Below are 23,644 nucleotides of genomic sequence, written 5' to 3'. Positions count from 1 at the left end.
GCTCACATCCACCTTCCATGAAGGCTGCAGCCTGTGATCACAGGAACCTGCCAAAGAGCCCAAGTCTCTGATTCCAACCTGAGGGTAAATCCCCTCCCTTCCTGCCCACCTCTGGGGACAGGACCAGGGAAGTGGACCCATGTGGGCAGCTGGGGCCAGCGCCCACCCTGACGTTCAGCCCGAGGAGCCAGGGGGTGGAGGCCTCACCCGACAGGTCGGGACACGGCTCTCCCTGGGGGACTGTTTCTACAGCACGAGATATGAACAAGCACAAGTGTTTCCGAAATTCTTTTATTAACAAATCATGTAAAACAATTACAACTGCTGAGTTGGAAACAGTCCAAAGTAAATTTTTTGAAAGCTGTTAAAACTGTGAACACAATCAAAACATGAGCCTTTTCCTCCTTACCGTCATCAAAGTAAAAACCTAAGTCAAGCACGTTGAGATTGAAAGGGAGTGGAAGCCAGTAAGAAACACCAGACACTGTGTGCTGCCGGGTGTGACCAGGAACTGGGGAGAGCGCCGGGCGCCTCATCCAAACTTGGGGGGGGGGGGTCCTAGGACTGGGGACAGGCGGCCCACACTCTCCTCCAGCACCGTGGCCCCAGCCGCCCGAGCAGCTTCTCCTCCAATCCCAATGTATCAGGCTCATGGGCGCCACAGCCGTGAAAGCACAGTGAGCCCATTCTGTGTGCTGCTTTTGAACCCAGGCTTCAAGCTCCCAGAGACGGGAAGAAAGAGGTGATGCGGCGGAGCTGACAAGGCACAGGTGGGCAGCAGACATCGCAAATACACAGGGGCTGAAATTACGTGGATTTGCTCACTCCCTTCACAGGAGAGGAACCGAGTTAAATATTCAAAGAGAACCACATGATGGCGGCTAAAGTGACAACTCTCACGGACAACTTCAAACTTGTAGGACTCCAAGGAAAGGTCTAGAAGGATCTTTCCCAACAGATGAAACAAGCATGGAAAACAAAAAATGCTGAAAAAACTTCTTCTGCACTGATCAGACCAGTGCTTTACTTTCCAGAGCTCAGCTGAGAAAACACAACCAAACCAGGAGGCGGAAGAGCTGCCCGAGGGGCCAGCAGCACCTCTGCCGCCGCCACAGGGGGACTGGGCACAGGCATCAAGTTCAAGGCCGCTATCTAAGTTCAAAGAGAGGAGAAAGACAGCGTTTTCATACAGGTTTGCTTTTATTTCCACGCTCAGCCCGTTGTGAACCTAGCACAACCTGAATGGCGCGGGGACACTGGTGCGCGGCTCGCGTGTCTGGAACACAGCCACGCTGGCCCCCGCATTAGAGACAGGACAAATCACTGGAGAATGACCACTGGGCCGTGTCCCAGAAGGCAGGAACCTGCCTCCGCCGTGCACGAGTCTGAGTAACAAACACTGGTGGTGTGACCTTACAAACCCCAAACGAGAAAAGAGTAAAGCGGTGCCTTGAAATGCTCCCTGCGGCGGAGGCCGGGGGGGCTAAAGGCACAGTGATGCGTGGGGACGGAGAACCGGGCGCACGGCCTGCAGCGAGAGAAAGCACAGGGAACATCCAGGTGTCGTGTGGGCTCTCTGCAGGACGACCTTGTTCCGGCACGGGCCAGGGGACGCTGTAAGAGGGGAGCCAGGTTTAGTCTCTGCCCAGGGCTTCCGCGATGGCGTGCCTTGATGGGCAGAAGACATGGAGCACACAACCTCGGAGGGTGGAAGGGACCCCAGGTCAACTCTGGCCTGACACTGGGGTGATCACGAGCAGACGCCCAGGGGAGCGGCCTCAAGGGCGGAGAGCCTCGCCCGAGGGGCTACCCGGCCAGTGTCGGCTGCCCTGGACACAACGGCTCTTGAGTCCTTGCTCGCTTACCAAGGAAACCCGAGTGCGCTCCAGAGGCTCCTGCCTCAGACCAACAGGCCTGGCTCTGCTGGGCACACGGAGGCCTTCTCCCAGGACTGCTGCCTGCCTCCCTCCTCTTCCCTAGCCCCGCCCCCCACCCACAACCAGGGCACACATGAGGGGCGCGTCCCCTAAGTCCGGGGCTCAGGCCTTGCCGTGTTGAGGAAGAGCCTCAGACAGCCAGGGTATGCACTTGAGCCCTGCAGCTTCCACGCTGGGGCCACACTGGCCCGAGAACGTGAGCCTGGCTCTTTCCTCAGCAAAGGGACAACACAACAGGCGCTGCGGGACACGTCAGGGCATGGCTAGTCCCCATCTTACCACCTGCTCCCGTCACTCTGGGCTGCCCAGGGGGATGATCTCCTCGGTGACGAAAAACTCGATGGTCTCCTCCTCCCAGTCCTCCACGTTGCTGTCCAGTTCGTCCGTGTCCACACCTGTGTGAGGGAAGGGGGGTGACAAGCCACAGGGACACGTGTCTGCACGCACAGGGAGGGTGACGTGTGCAGACACTGTGCACACACCCACGCTCGCCCGCTCCAGCCGAGCCTGGTGCGAGCACAGCAAGGCCCTCCGTGGAGTGCTGTGCACGTGAACCTGTGGCCCCGGCAAACTCGGTTCCTTGACAAAAACACCGGACGCTGAACTGGAAAACTCACTGAGGAGGAGAAAAACGTTTCAACAGACTCCAGCTCTTAAAAACATGTCTCCAGCTAATAGTTACCTCCTCGCAATTCTAGACGTTCGTTTTTCTGTTCCATATAGAGCTCCTGGGCCATTTTCCGGTATTTTCGGAAATCCTCCATCATGGTGCGTCTTCTCTCCACTAGTTCCTGTGTGTGAAGTTGGGGAAGTCACAAGGCTGACAGTCCCCTCACCATGATGATGGCTGTGGCTGGCAGTCACCCCCCACACCCTGGACAGGAACGTAGGGCGTGCCCTCCTCCTTTGCCTCACATGCACCCGGAAACACAGCCACCCAGATGCAGAGCAGGGTCCTGCCAGTCTGTGTGTGCAGGCAGTGAACCAGCCCCCCTCCCCAGACACTGCCGCCCCTGGGGTCTGATGCTGGCCCTTCAATGTACTCCCCCCACCCCCACACACTGCCACCCCTGGGGCCCGCTGCCGGCCCTTCCAGGCTACAGACAGGCGGTGGCAGCCTGCGGCACTTCCCTCAGTCCTGGGACCAGGCTAACCTTCGAGGCCTTGGATTGGCTCAGACGATCCTTCTGTTCAAAGATCTTGGAGTATTTCTTCAGATCCTTTTTAATTTGCTGAGACCAAAACAAAGACAAGCCACTCAGGATTTGCACGCTCTGAGCAAGAACCACACAAGCAATCTTCGAAGTGGCCAACAGGAAACGGCATCGTCACAGATCACTAACACATGGCCATCCACGAGCATGCACACCCCGGTCTGCAGGGGTCACGGGGGCGAGTCCCTGCCTCTCTCATGGTCGCTCCCCCCAGCTTTGCCATTTCTCTGTGACCATGTGGAGCCCCGACATCGCCTCCCAGTCCTGCTGGCATGGCTCACCCGCCCCTGGCGCCTGTTCATTCCCCTTCCAGCTTATGCCAATGTCCCAGAAGGGCACTGACGTGGCCAGGAATGGCCTGGAAACACACGTTTATGACTCTGAAACCATTCCTTCCCACTGGCTTCCCAATGTTCCCGTAGTTCTCCTAAGGCACCCCACACCCCCACCAAAATGTTGCATTTCCACTGCCCACCCGGCACCACCCCGACCTTGATCTGGTCTTGGCCCAGCAGCGTGGGGGGCCGGGGCCTCCAGAGCAGCTGACAGAAGCGGTCCTTGTTGTTCTTCTGCAGAAGGCGCCCTTGAAAGGTCCACAACCAGTAGGCGTTGTCCACCTGCAACAGGACACAGGCCACACCACCACTCACTGCCTGAGCCACAGTGAGACACGGGCGGTCTCAGCACCTGGACCCTCACAGCGCACCCCCCAAGTCAACCACCCCTCCGATGGCTGCCTGAGAGCCAACAACAGCAGTTTTGTGTCTGGGAGACAGCAGCGAATCAAGGATCTCTGCTTGCAGAGGGGGACACGGCCAGCAAACAGGACAGAAAGCCGCACGCGTCACTGAGCACAGCTCCCAGCACTATGGCAGCGCCACGCAGCCCTGGCCCCCTTACTGCTGCACGATGGACACACAGCAGGATGCACACTGACTAGGTCACTGAACACTGTTCAGCCCACCGACGGCTGTCTCCAGCAACACCTCCCTTGAGGAGGGAGCGGCTCCTGGAGCTGTGAACTGAGTGGTCCGGTCGCAGGCCATCTCTTCGGGAGCGCTGGGATCTGACAGGGCGGCCAACAGCCTCAAAGACTTTACCAAGGCCCAGGGTGGGCCCCACGCAGGCAGCACTCAGACAAACTTGGACGCACACGGAACGACCACTGTGCCGAGTTCAAAGGTCATTCTCAAGTCAGCGTCATCAGTGATGTTTGCTAATCCTGAGCTCCTAGAACGTTGTCATTTTGTTAACGGAATCGCCCTGACTTGTCCCCTCAGGCTCCATGTCCACCCAGGAGCTGGTTCAAGTCTCATTACTTCTACCAGTAAGAAACAGTAAACAGAACGGATGCTCAGCAGGGCCTCCCCCGCGGCTTATGGCTCAGGAGCAATGAGCTTGGAGCACTGACGCAGACACCCCAGCACACAGACACCACTTAGAACGTGTTCTGTACGCAAGCTCAACCCACGGAGCACAGCGCTCCTCCAGTCCTTCAGGTTACGGAGTTTGGAGACTAAGACATGGGTTCCCTCACACACGTGTTCGTGTCCTCTAGGGAGGCCCAGAGCCCAGAACCCAGCCCAAGCAGTGCTTGCCCTGGCAGCCTACAAACCTGGACGGAACAGGGACCACACGCCAGGAACAGCTCTTGCCCAGCCGACGCTCCCCTCTCAAACCTCCACCCTCCAGAAGAAGAGATGGATTCCCGTCTCGTGAGCGTTGTGCAAAAGCACAGCGTGGAATGGGGTGCCCATGGAAGAGGAAGCACGCTCCAGGCAGGGGAGGAGCACATGGGCCACTGCCCTGCCGGCCTCCCTCTCTGAGGGTCTGGGGAGCTGGGCTCCTCTGATCCATGAGCCTCTTGAGGGTGGAAGAATGGTGCCGGGGAGGTGTGCACGGCTCGGTGCAGCCTTCCCCCCCCTCCACACCATAGAGGATGGCGTGGTTCAGAACTGCAGGGGGAAACCACCCACCCCGATTCTTGCTGCAAAGGGCTCCCAGGCTGCTGCGCCAGAGGAAGGCAGCCTGGGCTGGCTGCAACAAGCAGAAGACGCACGACTTGGGCAAGAGAAGTGAAGGAGTGCCAGCCGGGCCCCGGCAAGGCCGCTGCCTTGGGGGCTCTGTGGCAGCGGCAGCCGGCAGGGCCCCAAAGAGCAGCTGGAGGATTAGCAGTGGGGCCACCCTGAGGAGACCCGGAGGGGAGGAGAGCCCCACACTGCCCGGGCCACGCGGGGCCCCATACCTTGTGGCTCCACCAGGACACAGAGGTGACCACGTAGCGCCCGGTGGGGTCCCACTCCACGTCGGAGGCCATGTAGTGCTCGGCGATGTTCATGACTGTACAATCCGAGGTGTCGACAAAGGCCAAGGCACCGTTCATGCTGGGGAGACACAGCGCACGGTCGGTCCACGCGGGGAGCCTCATGTGCACGTGCCACTGTGGCATCCCGCTGCCTGCAGGGTCCAGGGCAGGGCACAGGAGCCGTGGGCACGCCCGCTTGCTGGCTGGCTGCTGAGGAGGAAGTAAGCCAGGAGCCGTCTCCCCAGAGTGTCACACACAGGGCACCTAGTACGCCTGCCCGCCTTCACAGAAGACCCTATCGGAGACCAAAGCTCTAAGAACACAGGAAGCACCTCCAGCAGAGTCGGGAAACTGAAGTGTATCCGGCTACCACGCTCCCACGGATGGCGGGGCGGCCAAGGACCCGAGGGGGCTCAGGCTCCGAGCTCACACAGCCCTCCTGCAACAGGACAGGGTTTACGCCAGACTCACTGCCCGGCTACCAAGATGGCTCATTTAACCGTGAGGAAACGACAATGCTCACGCATCCAGGCCCGCCCCACACACACCTGTGGGGAATGGTTTACCCGGCCCAGCGTCCACCCAAGTGTGAGCACAATGGGATGGTCCTTTCACGTAGGACACTCGTTCCACCGCGTTCTCAAGGAAACACCGTGGTGGTTGTGAACCTGGAGCATGGCCCGTGGGGCCCACAAGCATGAATCATGACATGCGGAGGCAGCCACCAGCAGGAACCCACCTCCGTAGGCCAGCCAACACGACGAACTGTCCCTGGGGGCTCCAGAAGATGGTATTTGCCTGCTGCTTATCAAACATTTCTGAAAGCAAAGAGAGTGCCTGTTAGAAGTCCCCGTGAAGACGCTGTAGCCGCAATGCAGCTGAGACAGGCAATGGGTCCATGCAGCCCTGGTGGGCAGATGTCCACCCCTGCATGCCACGCCTGTTTGCCCAAGAAAACATTTTGGAAAACCCATTGTTTGGGTATGTGTTCAAGTTAGGACCTACATTCCAAACATATAAGGAAGGAGGAGATACCCTGAAGCTACGATACCATCTGTACTGACACCAGCCTACTTTCCAGGAAACTGCAGACGACTCACCGTAAACACTGTTGCGGGGTCTCCACACGAGGGCGAGACCCCCCCCCCCCCCCGAGGCAGAGAGACACCTGTGACCCAAAGAGGCCCAAGACTCATCCTTCCAGGGACTCAAACACCGTTTTGAACATTGGGACCATCAATTCATTTGGAAGCCCAGCACCCTGACTGCTCACAATCCAGAAGAAGCCTGCAGAGGCCCTGGGGAGTGGACGACTACCGCTCAAGCTTCAGGCTGGGGTCTCTTCATTGGAGGTGAACCGCCTGGGGCCTGATCTCACCCTGCCGTGGATCCAAGGACGGGGGCCCAGCCGGGATAGTGAGACGTGAGAAGGGATACACCAGCCAACAAGCAGGACTCAGCAGAACAAAAGAGGGACAGTATACTGTAAGGTGTCCCTTAACAACCACACGTGTTAACAGAACGCACGTGATTATCCCAGCAATGACATGCGACCTTCCAAGGTGGGCGACACAGAGCATTCAGAGATGCCTTTGGACGCTCGTTGTTTGCCAATGTATTTCCTACAAGAGACTACGCAGATCTGGGAACCCATACTGGCCCCTACTTCCTCTTCCGTTGCAGGGAATTAATAACGCAGTTTTATGACCGCCACCAATCTACCCCAGGACGGCTCTACTGCGCCCACCACTGAGCTCAGAAGGTAAAAGCTGAGTTCGCCAAGTTCGCTCAGGACGCCCTCTGCACCTGGGCTGTGAGATGCTGGCCCCAGGTGCTGTCTATCCTGCGAGGAGGCTGTGCACCCGGGGCTCGGGGAGACACAGCGCACCCTGCCCCACTGAGGGGCCAGGCCCTAGCTTGCCTCCCAAGCAGGCGGAGCGGGGCGGGGGGAGAAACGGGACCCCCAGCCCAGAGACTCCTGCTGTGGCTGCAAGAGGGGGACCGCCTCCACTCAGAAGCCCTCTTGTGAAGGTCAGGGTGGGAGGGAGGGCTCCCAGAGGCCGATTCTTTGTGGGTGGGCAGCATATGAGGCCTGAGCTGCAGGGGCCCTCTGGGCCGTGAGGGGAGCCCAAACGGCAGCTCTTGGCCAACCGAACAACCTCGCGTGGAGCGAGGACGGGGCTGTGTCCCCAGTGCATACCCATCCATCTGTCCAGTCTGTCTCTCTGCCAACGGGAGAGGCTACTTACTGATAAGTTCAATCTTCCCGTTGCTCTTCACGTGGTAGAAGGAGACAGATATCCGAGGGGCCTCCCCATGCAGCACAGCAAACTTACTCCCATTCGGTTCCCAGGCAAAGGCGATGATGGTTTCTGCGATCGGGACGAAGAGCAAGGCCCTAAGTCACGCGAGCCAACAGTGTCCCTGACGAAGTCATGTTCCCGCACAGGCCTCACCATCAGACCAGAGCAACACCCCAATCTTTATATCCACTAAGGGACCACACGACAGGCCTAAGGACGAGTGTGCGGGTGAGTCATGGGGACCTTGGCCATGGAGTACCACCACCTTCCTAGATGCCCACTGCAGCGAGGCCAAAGCCCGATGTCCAGTGCATCCCACGGCCTCCCACCTGCTGGCACTCTCATGGGGGAAGGGGAGACCCCAGCATGGCAGGGTGGCCAGGCTGAACCTACGTTCCCACTGTGCTCCCCTCCCCTTTCTCGACTCCCTAGCAAAACAGAGAACAAAAGTAGAACACAAAACCCGACAAAAGACGGGCAATGTTTCCTATCCAGAGGTGGAAACAGGAACGTGAACGGCTTTCACAGGCCCAGGAAAGAGCTCTAGACAAGGCAGAACCTGGGACTGCCATGTGAAAACCCTCCCGCTGCTGGGCGCTCAAAGCGTCAATGAATGGCCATTCCCAGCGCAGCCTCTGAGGGGGAAATTGGCCGAGATGGATGTGAAGAGGGACCAGGGAGCGCTCTCGTGCAGCCGGACGGCACATGTCAGTCAGGGTCATGAGCACTCTGCCAGGCGGGGAGCGCCAAGGCCAGTGGCGGCAGTGCTCAAGGGCCGTTGGACTACAGAGAAACAACGGAACTTGCCTTTCATTTCCACCACGTCGACAGGTACCTGCTTTTCCCTCATTCGGAAAATTTCAAAATTTGTGACCACGCCCTATTCAGAAGAAAAAAAGGCAATGAAGTCACAAAAACTGAAAACTTGAGAAACGCTTAAATCAAGGACAAGTCAACCTGGCGACAGATGAAACGTACATAGCTGGGACAGGCACACGGACGTGTCAAGTGACTAAAAGTGCAACAGTCACGACAGTGCCGACGGAGGTGCGTGGGCACAGTCCGAAGGGGACAGCGGACACCCTCTCTGGTCCAGGCCCTACTTTGGAGAGCTGCCCTAGAGTCACCCCTGCACAGAGAGGGCCCTGCATGCATGAGGTCACACCCCTGCATGGAGAAAGCCCTGCACAGGCAGTCACTGCAGAACTCGTGCGGTGCCCCGGAGAGCCAACAGGGCAGGGCTGCACTGTTTGCGAATCCCGCCAGCACTGGCACATGCCAGACCAGGACACTGCATTCTTCCTGGCATCTGGGAGGCGGACACAGCACAAGCGTCCCTCAGACAACGAACACAAGGAAGCACGGCTGTGTTCCTCGGCCCTGACCAGGGAGGAGGCACAGACACCAGTCACAGCCCGGATAGGCCTAGACATCGTGCTCATCAAGGGCCACAGCCACAAAGGCCACACGCAGCAGGACTTCGTTCCCAGCGAGTGTCCCAGCCTGGCAGATCCAGACAGAAAGAAGGCAGAGCAGCGGGCACAGGAGCGCACCGGGGTGGGCGGTGGTGCCGCGGGTGGATGAGGAGAATGCTCTCCACTTCAGACTGTGGCGATGGCCACACAAGTCTGAACATATTGAAAAGCCACTGAACTGTGCCATTTCGAGGGCGAGTGCTACAGTGCGGGGACCCTGTCTGTGGGATCTCTGGGGGAAAGCAGGAGAAACACTCCCGTTGGGGGGAAGAACTCATAAATGATGGGAACAAAGCCAATCAGGGCGCAGAACTGGGTCCAGCATGCTCCTCTCTGCGCTTGAGAAAGAAGTGGAGAGAGAGACACGCCAGCATCCCATCTCCCTGAGACGGCACTGCATCCCTGTGACCTGTGAACTGGGCCACCAGGTCGCCTGTGCCTCAGCGGCAAGGAGACACAAGCTCTAGCGAGGACTAACCACTGTCCGGAACTGGCGGGTCTAAAGGTGACCCGTGAGCTCGAATGGAGAGTCCGTCACCAGGCTTCGGGTGGGGGGCCTGCTTGGAGCTATAAAGAAAGGGTTCTGCTTGGGGCATCCACTCACCTGGGTACCTTTTGGGGTCCTGTCCACCTTCACGCACAAATAATCTCCATTTTTCTGCCAATGTAGCTTGCAATCCACCACATTGAAGAGGTTCCTGACCCTGATCTCCTGTCTGGTAGGAAGCTGCATCAAGGTCACTCTGGCCGGGATGTCTTTATCCTCAGGGACCCAAAACGCAATGATGTTACCGCCGGGAGACCAAGAGAAGTCTCTGCGGGATGAAGCAGAACAGCGTTGCCTGAGGACTGGCTGGCCACCAACAGCGAGGGAACGCGGCCCTGAGAGCTGGCCCCTGGCCACCTGGGGCTTCCCCACACTCGTTCTACCAGCGGGGAGAGGCGCTGGCGAGGGTCCCGGCCACCACGCAGCAGGTGCCCCGAGCCCCGACTGGCCATCGCCTACCACATCCTGCTGCAGGACACGCAGGGAGCTGTGGCTGCCGGACGCTAAGCGGGAGAGCGATGTCCCCCACTGCGAGGCACTGTGAGGTCGGGCACCGGCACACATGATCCACTGGCTCAGGCGCACGGAGACTACTGTTACTGTTAATGTTCACGGGGAATCGATTCCTGCCTTAGTTTGCATTGTGAGCCACAACCATGCCCAAGAGCGTTGACGTCCACACTTCGGGCACTCCTCTGCAGACGGGCCGCCCCAGAGAGTGTGCACGCACGTGCACACACGCATGTACAAACACATGTCTCCGGGTGGCTCACCAAAGCCATCGAACCCGCTGCACAGACCACAGTGTGCACAGAAGCCTTTCCCAGCCCCCTCCCCCCGTCCTTCTTAAGGACTGCGGCCCTCATGGGGGGGTCTCTGGGCACAAGGAGGGAGTGTGGGCAGCGAGGCTCATCAGAGTTGTGGGCGCACTGATGAGCAGGCCTGTGGCGACAGGCAAGGGCCCACCGTGCCACCGTTATGTCTGGACCCGGCCCACACCACCTCCTGCGGCTGCGTGAGTGCGAAGGGGGAAGCCACTAACCCCCACTGGTAAGAACGGTCACTTACTTTATGCCAGAGATCTTCAAGCTCTTCTTGTCCAGAAGACCCATGGACTATGGAGAAGTGAGGGTTACAAGTCAGGCCGTGGTCCCCGTAACACAAGCACATTTTCACAGCAAGCAAACGAGAGGTTCTGGAATGAGTCTGAAGCCCAGTAGGGGGCATGTAACACAACAATTCGCCGATAGTGGGGATTCTGTTGACTCCTGTCCCGGACTCCTGGCAGCACAGCGGGGAGGCCCCCGGGGACAGGAAGGGACAGATGCTCCAGTCTTACCCCCTTCTGCACACGTATCGCTTCTCCTCCCTCCTAGCCCCTGCCCCCAAGCTCCCAACAGGCAGGCTGCCTCTCGGGAAATTGTGCCACTTACGGGAGTTTCATAGATACTAAGCGTGTCAAGTGTCATTCTGGCAAAGAATTTACCATCGTGGCTCCACCTAAAAAGGAGAACACAAGTGCCAGCCTCTGTTGTGAGGAAAGGCCACGACAAGATCACCACTGACCACCCCTCGTTTACTCACTTAAAAATAGGCCAATGGGCTGAGCTTTCACAGTGAAAGCCCCTCTTCTTCTGCCCAGTCAGGATGTCCCAGATGATGATGGCTTGAGGATCGTCCTGAGTGTCCATCACGGGGCTGAAAGTCACCAGGTACCTGTAACGGAGCAGACACCGCTTACAACCCTGGCCACTGTCCCCAAGCCCGTGCTGAGGGCAGAGCCTCCTCAGCTCCAGGCAGCTCGAGGTACTGTTGAGGCTTCCAGAACACGCAGACAGGACTCACACCCATGGCACTCTCCCCCAACTCCGGCTCCCTGGCAATGCTCTCCCACCAGGAAAGCCACCTCTAGCCTCCAAGGCGGGAGGCGAGTGGTCACTCCTGGACCAGGGCATGTGCTTCCCCACAGAATTGGGACAAGAGAGGACCCGACAGGCCTCAAAGTGAGGTGTGCGTGTGCTCCAAGGCAGGGGTGCACCATCTACCCGCTCCGCCCACGTGCGGCCAGGACAGAGGCGTGGACTGCGCAGCCGGTCACATGCATCCCACAGCAACATCCACCTACCACCACTCCTGCGCCCGGGCTTCTCACTCCCCCACCCGCTGGCTTGTCTACACCTGGGTCACCGACTTGCCCTGCTCACATAGTGCACCACCTAAGTCACATGGCTCCCTTGGAACGAATACAGGAAAGGTTGAAACACACTCGGTGAGGAGGGACAGGAGGCAGGCACGCCCAGGAGAGGCAGGTGGGGCTCCTGGCGCTGGCGCTCTGGACTAAAACCTGGGGCTGCAGGCACCGCCTGCAAGTCATGAAATTCGCTATGCAGACCCGCTCCGTACGCCCCCACATGTGAGGCCATCACACTCAGTACAATGGCCAATTCAGGTGTCCCCAAGAAACACACCCTCCACATGCACCTGCAGGGCTGAGGCACACACTCCTGGACCCGTGGCAGGTGTCACACCTTAGGCTCTCTGCAGAGTGCCATGCGAGGGTGCAACAACAAGTAGGGGACGCTCCAGGTCCAGTCCTCGAGCGGACAGAGATCTGTATGCACATTAACTACAACCGGATACGGGAAGACCAGAACGCGGGTGGAATCAGCTGCCGATCCGGGCGGCTGCTCTGCTCACGCGCCACGGGAGGGGTCCCGCGTGGGTCTGTGTGAACATACCGCGGCCACAACGACAGACCTCGCGTGTTTTGTTCCCAACGGATGCAAAGTGGTTGTGCATCATGAGTCCTCCAAGAATACGCTCCACAAAACCTACTTTACTAGATGTAAGAAAGGCCTATTGCAGAGAACTTACACTTTACAGGAAACACGGGAGCGGAGCGGACCAGTTATGTGGTGGCTGGAGTGGGCCAGGAGACAAACCCAGCCGGCTCCATCTCCCTCATAGGCCACCATCAAAGCACAGCCCAGGGAGGGCGGGCGACGTAGGGCAACGGGCTGGGGCAACAGGAGGGCTCCACACATAAGCCCGGGACCCAGGTTTGAACAAGTAGCTCCAAACGACAGTGACGGGGGGAGACCAACAGGGAAAGCGCAGAATGGAGGGCACCCGAAGATGTCAGGCTAAGGTCGCTGCTGCCGCGATTACCGGGGAAGAACGCCTTTACCTGGATTGATGCACTTCCACAGACTGCCGGCATTCGTTCATGACACTCACAGTATTTTTTTTAAATTTTTTAAATTGTTTTTAAAAATTCTTTTTAATGTTTTATGTATTTCTGAGATAGAGAGATAGAGACCACGTGAGCAGGGGAGGGTCAGAGAGAGGGAGATATAGAATCTGAAACAGGCTCCAGGCTCTGAGCTGGCTGTCAGCAGAGCCCAATGTGGGGCTCGAACCCACAAACCGTGAGATCATGACCTGAGCCGAAGTCAGATGGTCCATAAAGTTTTTTTTAAAGTTTATTTTGAAAGAGAGAAAGAGAGCCTGCATGAGTCAGTGGTAGAGGGGCAGAGAGAGGTAGAGAGAGAGAATCTCAAGCACAGGGCCTGACGCAGGGCTCAAACTCAGGAACCGTGAGATCGTGACCTGAACTGAAATCCAGAGAGGAACGCTCAACCGACTGAGCCGCACAGGCTTCCCCGTAGTGAAAATGTATTTGAAACAAATACAGCAAAGTAAGAAATCATTAAAGCTAAGGAATTACCACAGGGATGCTACTGACGTTCTCACTCCATGTTTTCCATGTATGAGAAAAATGTTCTACCAAAAACACTGAGAAGCAAAGCAGGTGACACAGAGCCACATCTCAGGAGCCCTGGGACACCAGGGGTGGTCGCGAACCCACAATGCACTCCGACCACATGGTACGAGAGGCCTCTTACGTTACTTGAAGAAATTGGAACAGGGTAGGACTTCGGTAAAAGTAGAGGAACGCATTTCCTGAAGGTCGTGGCGCCCCTGGGGACACTTAACTAAGAGAACTCCCTACCCCTTAGCGAGGGACACATCAACTCGCTCCCAGGGCTGGGGAGAAAGGGCTGCTGTGCCCACATGCAGAAATGACCAAGCGGCCACAACCAAAGGCCACCCGGGAAATGCCAGCCAACAGTCTACAAGGGCCCATCCTGTCCTTGCCGCAACACTCCCACCAGGCTTGGGACCGCCACAAGGTTGGTTTCACACAATCTGCAGAGGCCCAAAGCCAGAGCAGACCACCGCCCGCCCCGACCACTTACCTTTCGCAGGGCGAGAAGTCAATGAGCTGAACGCCCTGGTGGCTGAACCTCTGGATCTGCTTGAATTTCTCTCCCCCCCAGAGAGCAATGCCTCTCTGGTGAAAGGTAGCCAGGTAGGTGCCCTTGGGAGACCAGCGCACGTAGGTCTCCGTCCATCTCTGCAGGAAAAGTCGGGGCCCGTGTTACCACCACCATGAGGACGACGCAGAGCCTCCCGCTCCGATGAGGATTCACTCCTCAACCTTGACTGAGAAACACGAGACGCCCGCTCACATCTTGGAGTTTCTTTCAAAACCAGAAGAGCAAGGGGCGCCTGGGTGGCTCAGTCAGTTGGGCGTCCGACTTCGGCTCAGGTCATGATCTCACGGTTCGTGGGTTCAAGCCCCATGTCGGGCTCTGTGCTGACAGCTAGCTCAGAACCTGGAGACTGTTTCAGATTCTTTGTCTCCCTTTCTCTCTGACCCTCCCCTGCTCACACTGTCTCTCTCTCTCTCTCTCAGAAATAAATAAAACATTAAAAAAAATTTAAAAAACAACAACAACAACAAAAAGCAGAAGAGCGAATGATGTTGCGGAGAGGGGCAACCCGGAAGGAGAGGGCGCTCAACCACAATGGCCCCAGCTGCCTGTTAAGGAAACACAGAGGGAGGCCCCGCGGGGCGGCTCCACTCACCGCTCTCTCCTCGATGGAGACAGGGTCCTTCACGTCGTTCCAGAATATGGAAGTACGGTCTCCACTCTCGAAAATGACGCTGTACTGATCCCTGCACTCTGCCTCCTCGAGCCAGTAACGCAGGTTCCCCTAGAGAAAGAGCCCAAGGCAAGGGACAGAATAGGTCTCATGGGCTGCAATCGAAGCTGCATTCCTGACCTGCGCTCCCGGAAGCAGCCCCGACCCGAGCTCATGGCTGCCCCTGCTTCTCTCAACCATGGGGGAGTATACCCACGTACCAAGTCCTTGAAAGGCTGTTTCTCTGGAATATCCCATTCGTCGCTGATCGTCATATACCTGGAACAGAGAAGCCGCTCTTCAGGAACATGCAGAAGGACCACAGGGGTGAGGGGACAGGGTGGCGGTCCCCATGGGTGGCTCTCAGCTGCAGGCAGTGTGTACTGCCCCTCCCCTCTCCTCCCCCTCTGATCCATGATAGTAGGGGTAGAGGTGGGAGGAGGCTAGGGAACAAGGGGCGAGGGGTGCTACTGGCCAGAAGCGTCAGGGGTCAGGATGTGCCCGCAGAACGGAGCTCCCCGAAAAGGCCAGCAGCACCGCCCCAGACACCCTGAGCCACTCGAGCCCATGCGAGCCGGGACTTACTTGTCAAAGTCAGTGAAGAGATTGACCCTGAACGTGTGCTGTTTGTCCAGCTTGTAGCCGTCCGCATTTTTCACGGCGTCCAAGGCATGGGCAGGGGAGGCGTACTCCAGGAACGTATACCTGAATCAGGACACAACACCTCATAGGGCGCAGACTGCAGGACCGGGCAGGCCGTGCTCCACACCCCCAGGCCCGTCCAGCCGACCAGCAAACGCCGGCAAGGCCTATGGCCCATCTGCTACCACATCCCCGAGGGTCGAGCTGCCAGCAGAATGGTTCCCAAAACGCAAATGAAATCCTAACAGAAGATCCGAAGTCTCTAATGCCACAATCACAAATTAGAGAATTAATCAAAATGCTCACTAGCTTGACGGTGGAAAGGGCTTCATGAAAGTACATGTGTCAGAACTTGTGACTGTGATGTGCTCTGAGACTACACAAGTCTACTGTGTATCAACTTTCTCAATAAAGCAGTGAGAAATCTAAGAACATGATTAGTCTGACACGGTGTGTTAACAGCAAAATTATAAAGACTTCCAGAAAATGCTTTGTGCTGGTCAAACAGGTTATCTCTCCACCTAGTTTCCAAAACAGACAGCAGAAGGAGCATTACCTGCATTTGGTAGTTTCTTAAAAAAAATATTTTTCTTTAAAACTATCCAAGATAAGGGCGCCTGGTGGGCGTAGTTGGTTTAGCATCCAATCAGCTCAGGTCATGATCTCTCAGTTTGTAGGTTCCATCCCCGCGTCGGGCTCTGTGCTGACAGCTCAGAGCCTGGAGCTGCTTTGGATTCTGTGTCTCCCTCTCTCTCTGCCCCTGCCCTACTCATGCTTTGTCTCTCTCTCTCAAAAATAAAAACATTAAAAAGATTTTTTGAACTATCCAAGATTTACAAAACAAATAAAATGAAAGCTATTCAAGATAATTTCAAAACTACCTGAATTAAAAAAACATAACATCATCTTCTCTTCTGGTTCCTGTCTGTCCTGTAAGATTCTCCAAGACCAGTATCACGTGAAATTTTAATGGAGAAAATCTGACAAGAAAGGTTTTCCTGTGTCAGAAAACCTCTTGCTGAATTTGAAAAGCAAACTCCAGGACACATACCTTATGCTACCATTTTTAAAAGACGCACTATTTTAAGGAACAGTTGGAAAAAAGTTGCTAATTAAGCAGTGACCCAACACTTTCACTTAGACCGGTTAGCAGTAACCCCATCTCAGAGATGTTAAGATGCAAAAGAAGAAAAGCTCATCTCAGAATCAACAGCGCACCCTGTGTAAAGTCCTCCTGGAACCCAGCCTCTCATCTGCTGGGCCCTTCGGCCAGGACGGATCATGCCAGTTTTTGTCCCGATGGCAGAAGACGTAAATCTCAGCTCTGATCTTTAACAATTTTTTTTAAATAAAAATTTTTAAGTGTTTTAATTTTTGAGAAAGAGACAGAGCACGAATGGGGGAGCAGCAGAGAGCGAGACACACACAGAATCTGAAGCAGGCTCTGGGCTCTGAGCTGAGCACAAAGCCTGATGCGAGGCTTGAACTCATGAATGGCAAGATCATGAACTAAGGTGAAGTTGGCCACTTAATGGACTGGGCCACCCAAGCGCTCCTAATTTTTATTTAGTTTGAGAAAGGAAAGAGAGGGAGACAGAGCAAATGGGAGAGGAGCAGAGAGTGAGGAGAGAGAATTCCAAGCAGGTTCCACAATGTCAGCAGAGAGCCTCATGCGAGCCTCGAACTCACAAAACATCAGATTGTGACCTGAGCTAAAACCAAGAGTTGGATGCTTAACCCACCGAGACACCCAGGTGCGCCCGCCACCCGCCCTAAGTTCCAATTCCTTAAGAATTTAGCAGACAACCCCTAATGCCCAAATTTAAGAACCATGTGGACCTCCTTGAAGCTGAGGGTGGCTGGGGCAGAATAGTGGGTGAGGCGGGCACCTCTGTGTCCACAGCGACTCCTATATGGCCTAACGGCCACCACAGGGCGCCAGGAACCAAGACCATGGGAAACACCACTCACCCTTTTGTCTTTCCATCTTCCTCTGGATAAAAATCATTTGTGATTTTCCCAAACTTGGAAAAGATTTTATGGATGACGTTTTTGAGCTTCTCCAGGCGGTCGGGCCCCACTTGAGGAACGTTGTCAACCACGATCACTGAGTCGATCCCGTCCGCCTCCTGCGGCCGCTCCTTGAGAATGTCCCCCAGCAGCTCTGTATGGACGCAAGATGGACCAGTGACTTCTTTCTGACCACGCAGAATGTTAACACGCTAGTTTAACACATTGAACAGTTTCCCAGTAAGTGAAAAATGAATCATCTGAACGGTTCCACTGTGAAGAAAAGAAATCCCGGCCCTGGGTTGACTCAAAATTTAAACTTGAGAACATTAGGATGAGTTTAACTCTTCCCGTTTTCCTTGCTGATACGTCCATTCATTTCTGGAATCAGGGGAAGATTGTAAATCAACGTTTTAAAGCCCTGCAGCATACAGAATGCCACGCAGAGCTGGCCTCTCCAGGAGAGTGAGCCCTCCCCAGCCCACCGCCAGCGCACACCCACCAGCAGGCACTTTCTCCATGTCCAGCTGAAGACAAAGCACACAACTCGTACCCAGTACTCGACGTCAAATCGCTGCGCAGGCTGGGAGGCTAGAGAACCCACACGCTGGGGAAAGCAAACAGCGACGCCCCTTACAAGGGACAGTGTCCCCTCACAGGGCGCGGGGGAGACGCCAGCCGCTCAGGTACTAAGTCTGTGAGTGCTGAGGACTGTGCGCAGCACCCAACACACAGAGTGTGTTAGCCATTATTTTCTTAACTAGACTCAGAAACTGGAAACGTATTATGTTCCTGTCGCCTGTTTTTAAAATTAAGGTCACAAAACCCAAACCGTAAGCACTCAGACGTGTTAGAATTGCTTTATTTCCATAAGGTGGCCGGCTAGGTTATGAGAAAGAGGACAGGTGTCAAGGGCCAGGAAAAAGACGTGTCCGGGGAGTGGGCGCAGGGACAGCAGGCTGGGCAGGAGACAAGGCCAGCTGGGCGCCACCCGCCACTGTCCTGCCTGCGGGCAGAGGTCTTCTGACCATGAAGGCCCAGAGCCAATAAAATGCCCGACCAGCTGCTGGAGGTATGCGTTCAGGGGTCAAACGGAGCATCAGATGAGGCCTTTGCCACGTAAGCTCTGCACAGACCCTAAACCCACTTAGGCAGCTGGTGAAGAAAGCTGTAGTTTCCGGTGCTGGCGGCACCAGGAGCTACAGCAGAGCAAAGCTGCCGTCCAAGCACGGGTCGGATGAAGCTACAGCAGCAAAGCCAGCCCGAAGGACCTCCCCTCGTGTCTCCCTGTGCCCTGGAACCCAATTATTTCTGTTCTGAATTCTCCTCTTAATTTCAACATGCTGAAAAAAAAACATGTCCAAAAATATCCTTTACTGCCATTTCGTTCTCAAAACTTAATACGAATGTTTCTGCACTGTCATACTGGAAATTTTCCGTAATAAAAAACAATTACAGAAGTTTTTCAAAAAGGAAAAAAGCCCCTTAGTTTAAAAGCAAGCCTGTTATAAACGAGCTCTGGTTTCAACACTTTCATGGATCATGTAGACAGTGTTACTCTAAAAGAAGAACTGCCTCTTATTTTCAAGGAGGAAAAGTGGAGACCGAGAGAAAACAGATGGGAAGAGGCGGATCGCAGTCACCGCGGTGGGAGGCACCTTCCCAAGGGAGGCTGCGTCAGCTCCCTGGGTTGCTGTTAAAGTTCTTACCGTACAATTACACGTGGCCTGTTTAGCCAGATCTGATTTTACAAGGTTTACAATAAAAAGCTCAGCTTTACACACACTGTGGACTCCTTCTCTCAATCATTAAGCGTCTCATTTATAGGAAGTGCCCACAGACAGGAAGGGAATAAACACGGCAACGACACGCTGAGGAGACCCCTTTCCTTCATCACCCCCAGTGCCCACGTCCACTCACTCTTGCCATACAGATTCCCAGCCTGGCTCCAGGAGAAAGAGACTGCAATTCTCAAAACTAAACACCAAGCCTAAAGGTAAGCACGACTTAGTGGCCCGGAGTGAGACCCATAACGTACTGTCTGGCAAGCACCAGCAGCGGCTGCATGTCCGAGTCCCTGTGCGGCAGGCTAACCCCTCGGCCTGGAGTCAGGACGGCCCGGCTGTGGCTTCCAGCACCTCCATGAGGGCTCTTCCTGGAGACCCGTCCATTTTCACCTTCTGCACCTCACTGACCCCACGGGGCAGTTGTCTCACTAACCACGAAATGCGCACTTGGACTACTGACCACAACAGGTGGTTGCAGAAAGACGGGGGGCAGTGTGCTTGGGCGCAGCTCCCTAGGACCAGGGGCCTCACAGGCCCCTCTGGGCAGTCTCAGGACCCCAAGGGCCCCCAGAGGCTCTCTGGGCAGGCACCTGGCCTGGCTCGCGCATGCTCCCATTAGTCCTGCCACATAGCCGAACTCTGGAAATGGTCCACGCGGTAGAAATCCCATGCGAAGTGCACGTGCTCAACGCTTTTTTAAAAAAATCAACTGCAGAGTCAACACTCAGGGGCTCAAAATGAGCTTTTGAACCGAAACTTAGATTATAAAACTCAGGGCAATGGAAACGAATGCTGGCCCCAGAAGGAGAGCCTGGTGGGGTCCCGGCAACACTGTCCCCTTGTACGTAACCAGCGACCTCCCCAACGTGTAGGGGGCACATTTCCCCACAGGTCAGGGACTTCCGCTGGCTCAGCGGCCCAAGTATTCACTGGTCCGTGTAGCCTTTTCTGCTGTTCAAGCTAAGATGTCTCTTAAGAAACAAAGCATAAGGATAATGATGACAACAGGTGGCTCTTTAACATTAGGTTTAAATTAAAATAAATATTGTTGGTTCCCTAAGTTTTTTTCTTCATTTTACCAGAAATTCTTTGATTCTGACTCAACCTCCGTGAGATCAGACGCAAGATCTCAAACAAAACAAAAAAACCTTAACACGACAACATCTAATTTTCTTGGTGTGTCCTGAGCTACCTCCTTGGTGTTGTTTTTCCGATTCTACCATAATGCACAGGAGTCCAGTGATGTGCTGGGAGCTCCGACAGTTCACATGGCTAAAAACAGAACATAAACAAATGGGATTAGGCACTACAAAGATCACTCCAGGAGACAGTTCTCAGGGAAGAAACAGAAATACCCGCAGATGGAATCAAGGTAAGAAGAAAAACAAAGTTACAACAACTGACGCTAAACCCCAAAAATATGATGCGCCAGCACAAGGACAGCGATCCGCCTACAGACTCAAGAGGAGAGAGAATCAAACAGGAACCTGGTTGAGTCCGCTTGCCAGTCCTACGAGGCTCTCTGGAGGCAGCAGCTTCCGTAGAGCGAGGGCAAAGGAACCTAACCCTGTCACAAACTGTTTTAAGGGACAGCATCGCATCAACCCCAAAAAGCGTCCCCATGAGGTCCGGGTCAGGCCTTTGACAGGTATGGCTCATCACTCGGGGCACCCAGACCTGCAGACAAGGAACTGTCACCAGAGATAGTGCGACACGTGCACTGCCATGCTTGGCTCGACCCTAATTGCCACACACGGCCATGGCTTCTGCTTGCGAGCTGTCCACCATCACCACCTCCAAAATCCAGGTTCTAGTGTAAGTGAGCGGCTCCCAAGCGGTCTCCAGTCTCCACCTGGCCCCCTGCCCCGCCCCGCCCCACTCTGAATGAAGAACACACGTAAGGAGATCCAAACGCTCCTAGAAACCCTTCCCTAGGCCGGGTCTACAGCGGGGACGCGGGGACGCCGCCGCCGCTGCCTCCCGGGCCACCTCACCTTCCTCGCTCACATCGTCCACGAAGTCCTCGGGGTCGCTGAAGGAGGGCTCGTCCGCGCCACCATCCTCCCCGCCCGCCCCCTCGGACCGGGCCTCGGCCGACGGGTCCCCGGCCTGCTCCGCCGCAACCTCTCCTACGGCCGGGGCCGACGCGGGGGGCTCCTGAGGCGGCGGTGGGGACGAGCCTGGGGCCGAAGCTGCCCTCTCCTCCCCGTCAGCCGCGGGCTCGGCGGGCACGTCGGGCTCCGGCCCGGCCTCCGCGTCCTCGCCGCCTGCTGCCTCCTGGGCGCCGGGCCCCGTGGGCCGCGACGGCTCCTCCCCCGGTGGCGGCGGCTCAGCAGCCGGCTGCTGCTGCTGCCCAGGCTCTGCCCGCTGGTCGGCCGCCTCGGGCGCCGCCACGTTCTCCGCGTCCTGCATGGGCCCGCCGCTGCCGCCTCGCCGAGCCTCGCCGCGCTTCCGACTCTCCCAGGCCGCACTGCGCGGCGCCTGCCGCCGGGCCATGTGCGCACCGCGGGCCGCCCCACAGAGCTCGGGGAGGGGGACTGTCCACGCCCTGAAGCTCGCAGCTGCCCGGAGGCTGCCGGGGGCCGCAAGTGTTTCCACCGAGGACCACGACAGGGCGCCCATGACAAGCATTTGCTTGAGGCGCCGCACCACGGCTGCTGGGCTCAAGCAAACAACTCACCGGGAGCCCCTTAACACCCCCGCCTGTGGGACCGTATGGTCCCGTCCAACATGGCAGCCACTCCCTTCCTTCTCCCGTCGGGCGTTGCGCTGAAGGACTAAACTATCTGCGACGCCGCGGGGAGGCACAAGGAAGCGGCTTATTCACTGAAACGGAACACATAACTCAGAAGTATATACTAGAATACACTACGAGTTCAACAAGCTATCTTGGTTGTGATGTCTTAGCCTTCCACCAGACAAACAGCTTCGCTTGCATTAATAAGTTAGGCCCCTCTCTGTGTCGACTTTTAGAACCTTCTACTGACTGGGCAAAAGAATGGACGATTCCAAAATATAAAAGGAACTCCTGGCGACCTAGAGGTGGCCAGCACTCCTGGAAAGACGACTGCCTGGCGCGATTCCAAAATGATGGTGAGTTGCTTTAATCACTTACGCCCCAGCCAACGGCGGCGACGGTGGTAATTCCGCCTTCCCCCATTCCGAGGGGCACCGTGGTTCGGCCCGCGGAGGCCTCCGCCCTCAGAGGCGCGAGCGCGGGGATGGGGGGGGTTGGCAGTGAGTGGGCGGGGTCTGCCGACGTGGGGCGGGGTCTGCCGCTGTTGGGCGGGGCCGGCCCAGCAGGTGTGGCAGGTCCCATGTGAGATGAGAGTGTGCTGCACCGTCATGTTTTGTGAGGTGCTAGAAGGAACCCGGTGGCGGAGGGCCGGGGGCTGGGGCGGGTGGGCGTCAGTGGGTGCTGGGGACCGAGGCTCAGGGAGGGGACCTGGAACGTCTGGAGACGGACGCTGGGTACGGCTGCACATCAGCGCCCTGTAAAGCGGTCAGAGCGCTCCATTAGAAGTCAGGTGTCTTTTCCCTCAGTCAAAGAACACAGGGGCTTTTGTTTGTTTGTTTGTTTGTTTAACAGAAGGTTCTTTGGTTGCCTGACATTGGGTTTGAATCTTCGCCTTCCTATTTTCAGCTGAGTGGCCTGTCTGCCTAGGTTCCCCATCTGTGCTGGCTGACAGGTTTCCCCTGGAGGTCAGAGTTCGCCTCATGCATCTGCAGTTTTCAGACGTCCTTGGGGTCTGCCAGCCCTTTTCCTGTAGAAGTGCTGAAGGTGACAGATCCATGAACAAGGAAGCAGAAATTCGCAGAACAGCTTGAAAACAGCTGGCCTCAGTGTGGTGGTTACACGTTTCTCAGGGAAGGTTTCTGGGGCACGTGTGTGTGGCCAGGAGTGCCTGGATAGTCTTACTTACTGCTTCCACCTGAAGGGCCTTGTCATGTGTGGTTTTTTTTTTCATTTTTCTTAATATATATATTTTTAAGTTTATTTACGGATGTAATCTCTATGCCCAATGTTGGGCTTGAACTCAGAACCCTGATATCAAGAGTCACCTGCTCTTCGGACTGAGCCAGCCAGGCGTCCTGAGCCTTGTGATGTCTTTTAATACAGGTAACATGAATGTACTCCCCGTGCAAAACAACCTATGTTTATTTTCCAAAGATATCTCTCCATTTTGTAGAGAGCGTCCCCCAGACCACCCACTGTTCCACCGGCCATGAGGGTCTGAAGTTCCGAGTGTGTCAGGGGCCTGAGTGGCCTGTGCTCTGTTGGAGGGACAGTGGTTGGTAAAGAATGCAAGAATCTTTTAATGTTTACTTACTTTTGAGGGCGGGGGGGAGGGGCAACAGGAAGGGGACAGGATCCGAAGTGGGCTTCGTGCTGACAGCAGAGAGCCCGATGCAGGGCTCGAACTCGTGAACCACA

At 56.1% G+C, this 23,644-nt stretch overlaps 2 protein-coding genes across 2 annotated transcripts in view; both read right to left on the bottom strand.

Moving 5' to 3' along the window:
• LOC120228001 (kinesin-like protein KIF19) overlaps positions 1-415 on the bottom strand; it is a 30,500-nt gene extending 30,085 nt beyond the window's left edge. The window contains exon 1 of the mRNA XM_039226107.1: positions 410-415. Within this exon, the coding sequence (XP_039082038.1) occupies positions 410-415 (6 nt within the window). The remainder of the gene's footprint in view (positions 1-409) is intronic.
• On the bottom strand, positions 276-21,686 carry EIF3B (eukaryotic translation initiation factor 3 subunit B). Its single transcript, XM_039226080.1, has 19 exons — positions 21,204-21,686; positions 17,384-17,576; positions 15,356-15,475; positions 14,992-15,049; positions 14,714-14,842; positions 14,041-14,198; positions 11,366-11,497; positions 11,215-11,281; positions 10,850-10,896; positions 9,839-10,049; positions 8,567-8,639; positions 7,706-7,828; positions 6,196-6,274; positions 5,397-5,535; positions 3,643-3,768; positions 3,092-3,169; positions 2,620-2,728; positions 2,217-2,332; positions 276-1,614 (listed from the first exon to the last, which is right to left on the bottom strand). The coding sequence occupies exons 1-18, from the start codon at positions 21,619-21,621 to the stop codon at positions 2,229-2,231; spliced, it is 2,364 nt and encodes a 787-aa protein (XP_039082011.1). The 5' UTR covers positions 21,622-21,686; the 3' UTR covers positions 276-1,614; positions 2,217-2,228.
• Positions 21,687-23,644: the final 1,958 nt, after the last annotated feature.

This window comes from Hyaena hyaena, unplaced genomic scaffold (assembly GCF_003009895.1).
Source record: "Hyaena hyaena isolate Hyena2069 unplaced genomic scaffold, ASM300989v1 scaffold_20, whole genome shotgun sequence".
Classification (NCBI taxonomy): Eukaryota; Metazoa; Chordata; class Mammalia; order Carnivora; family Hyaenidae; genus Hyaena; species Hyaena hyaena.
This window is presented reverse-complemented; position numbering and strand designations above follow the sequence as displayed.

Excerpts from the sequence above, each read along its gene's own strand:
- EIF3B (XM_039226080.1), bottom strand. The coding sequence starts at position 21,621 with ATGCAGGACGCGGAGAACGTGGCGGCGCCCGAGGCGGCCGACCAGCGG. Across the intron at positions 11,498-14,040 it reads GACTTCTCGCCCTGCGAAAG|GTACCTGGTGACTTTCAGCC; the intron begins GTAAGTGGTCGG and ends GCTCCGTTACAG. Across the intron at positions 10,050-10,849 it reads TTGAAGATCTCTGGCATAAA|AGACTTCTCTTGGTCTCCCG; the intron begins GTAAGTGACCGT and ends TTCATCCCGCAG.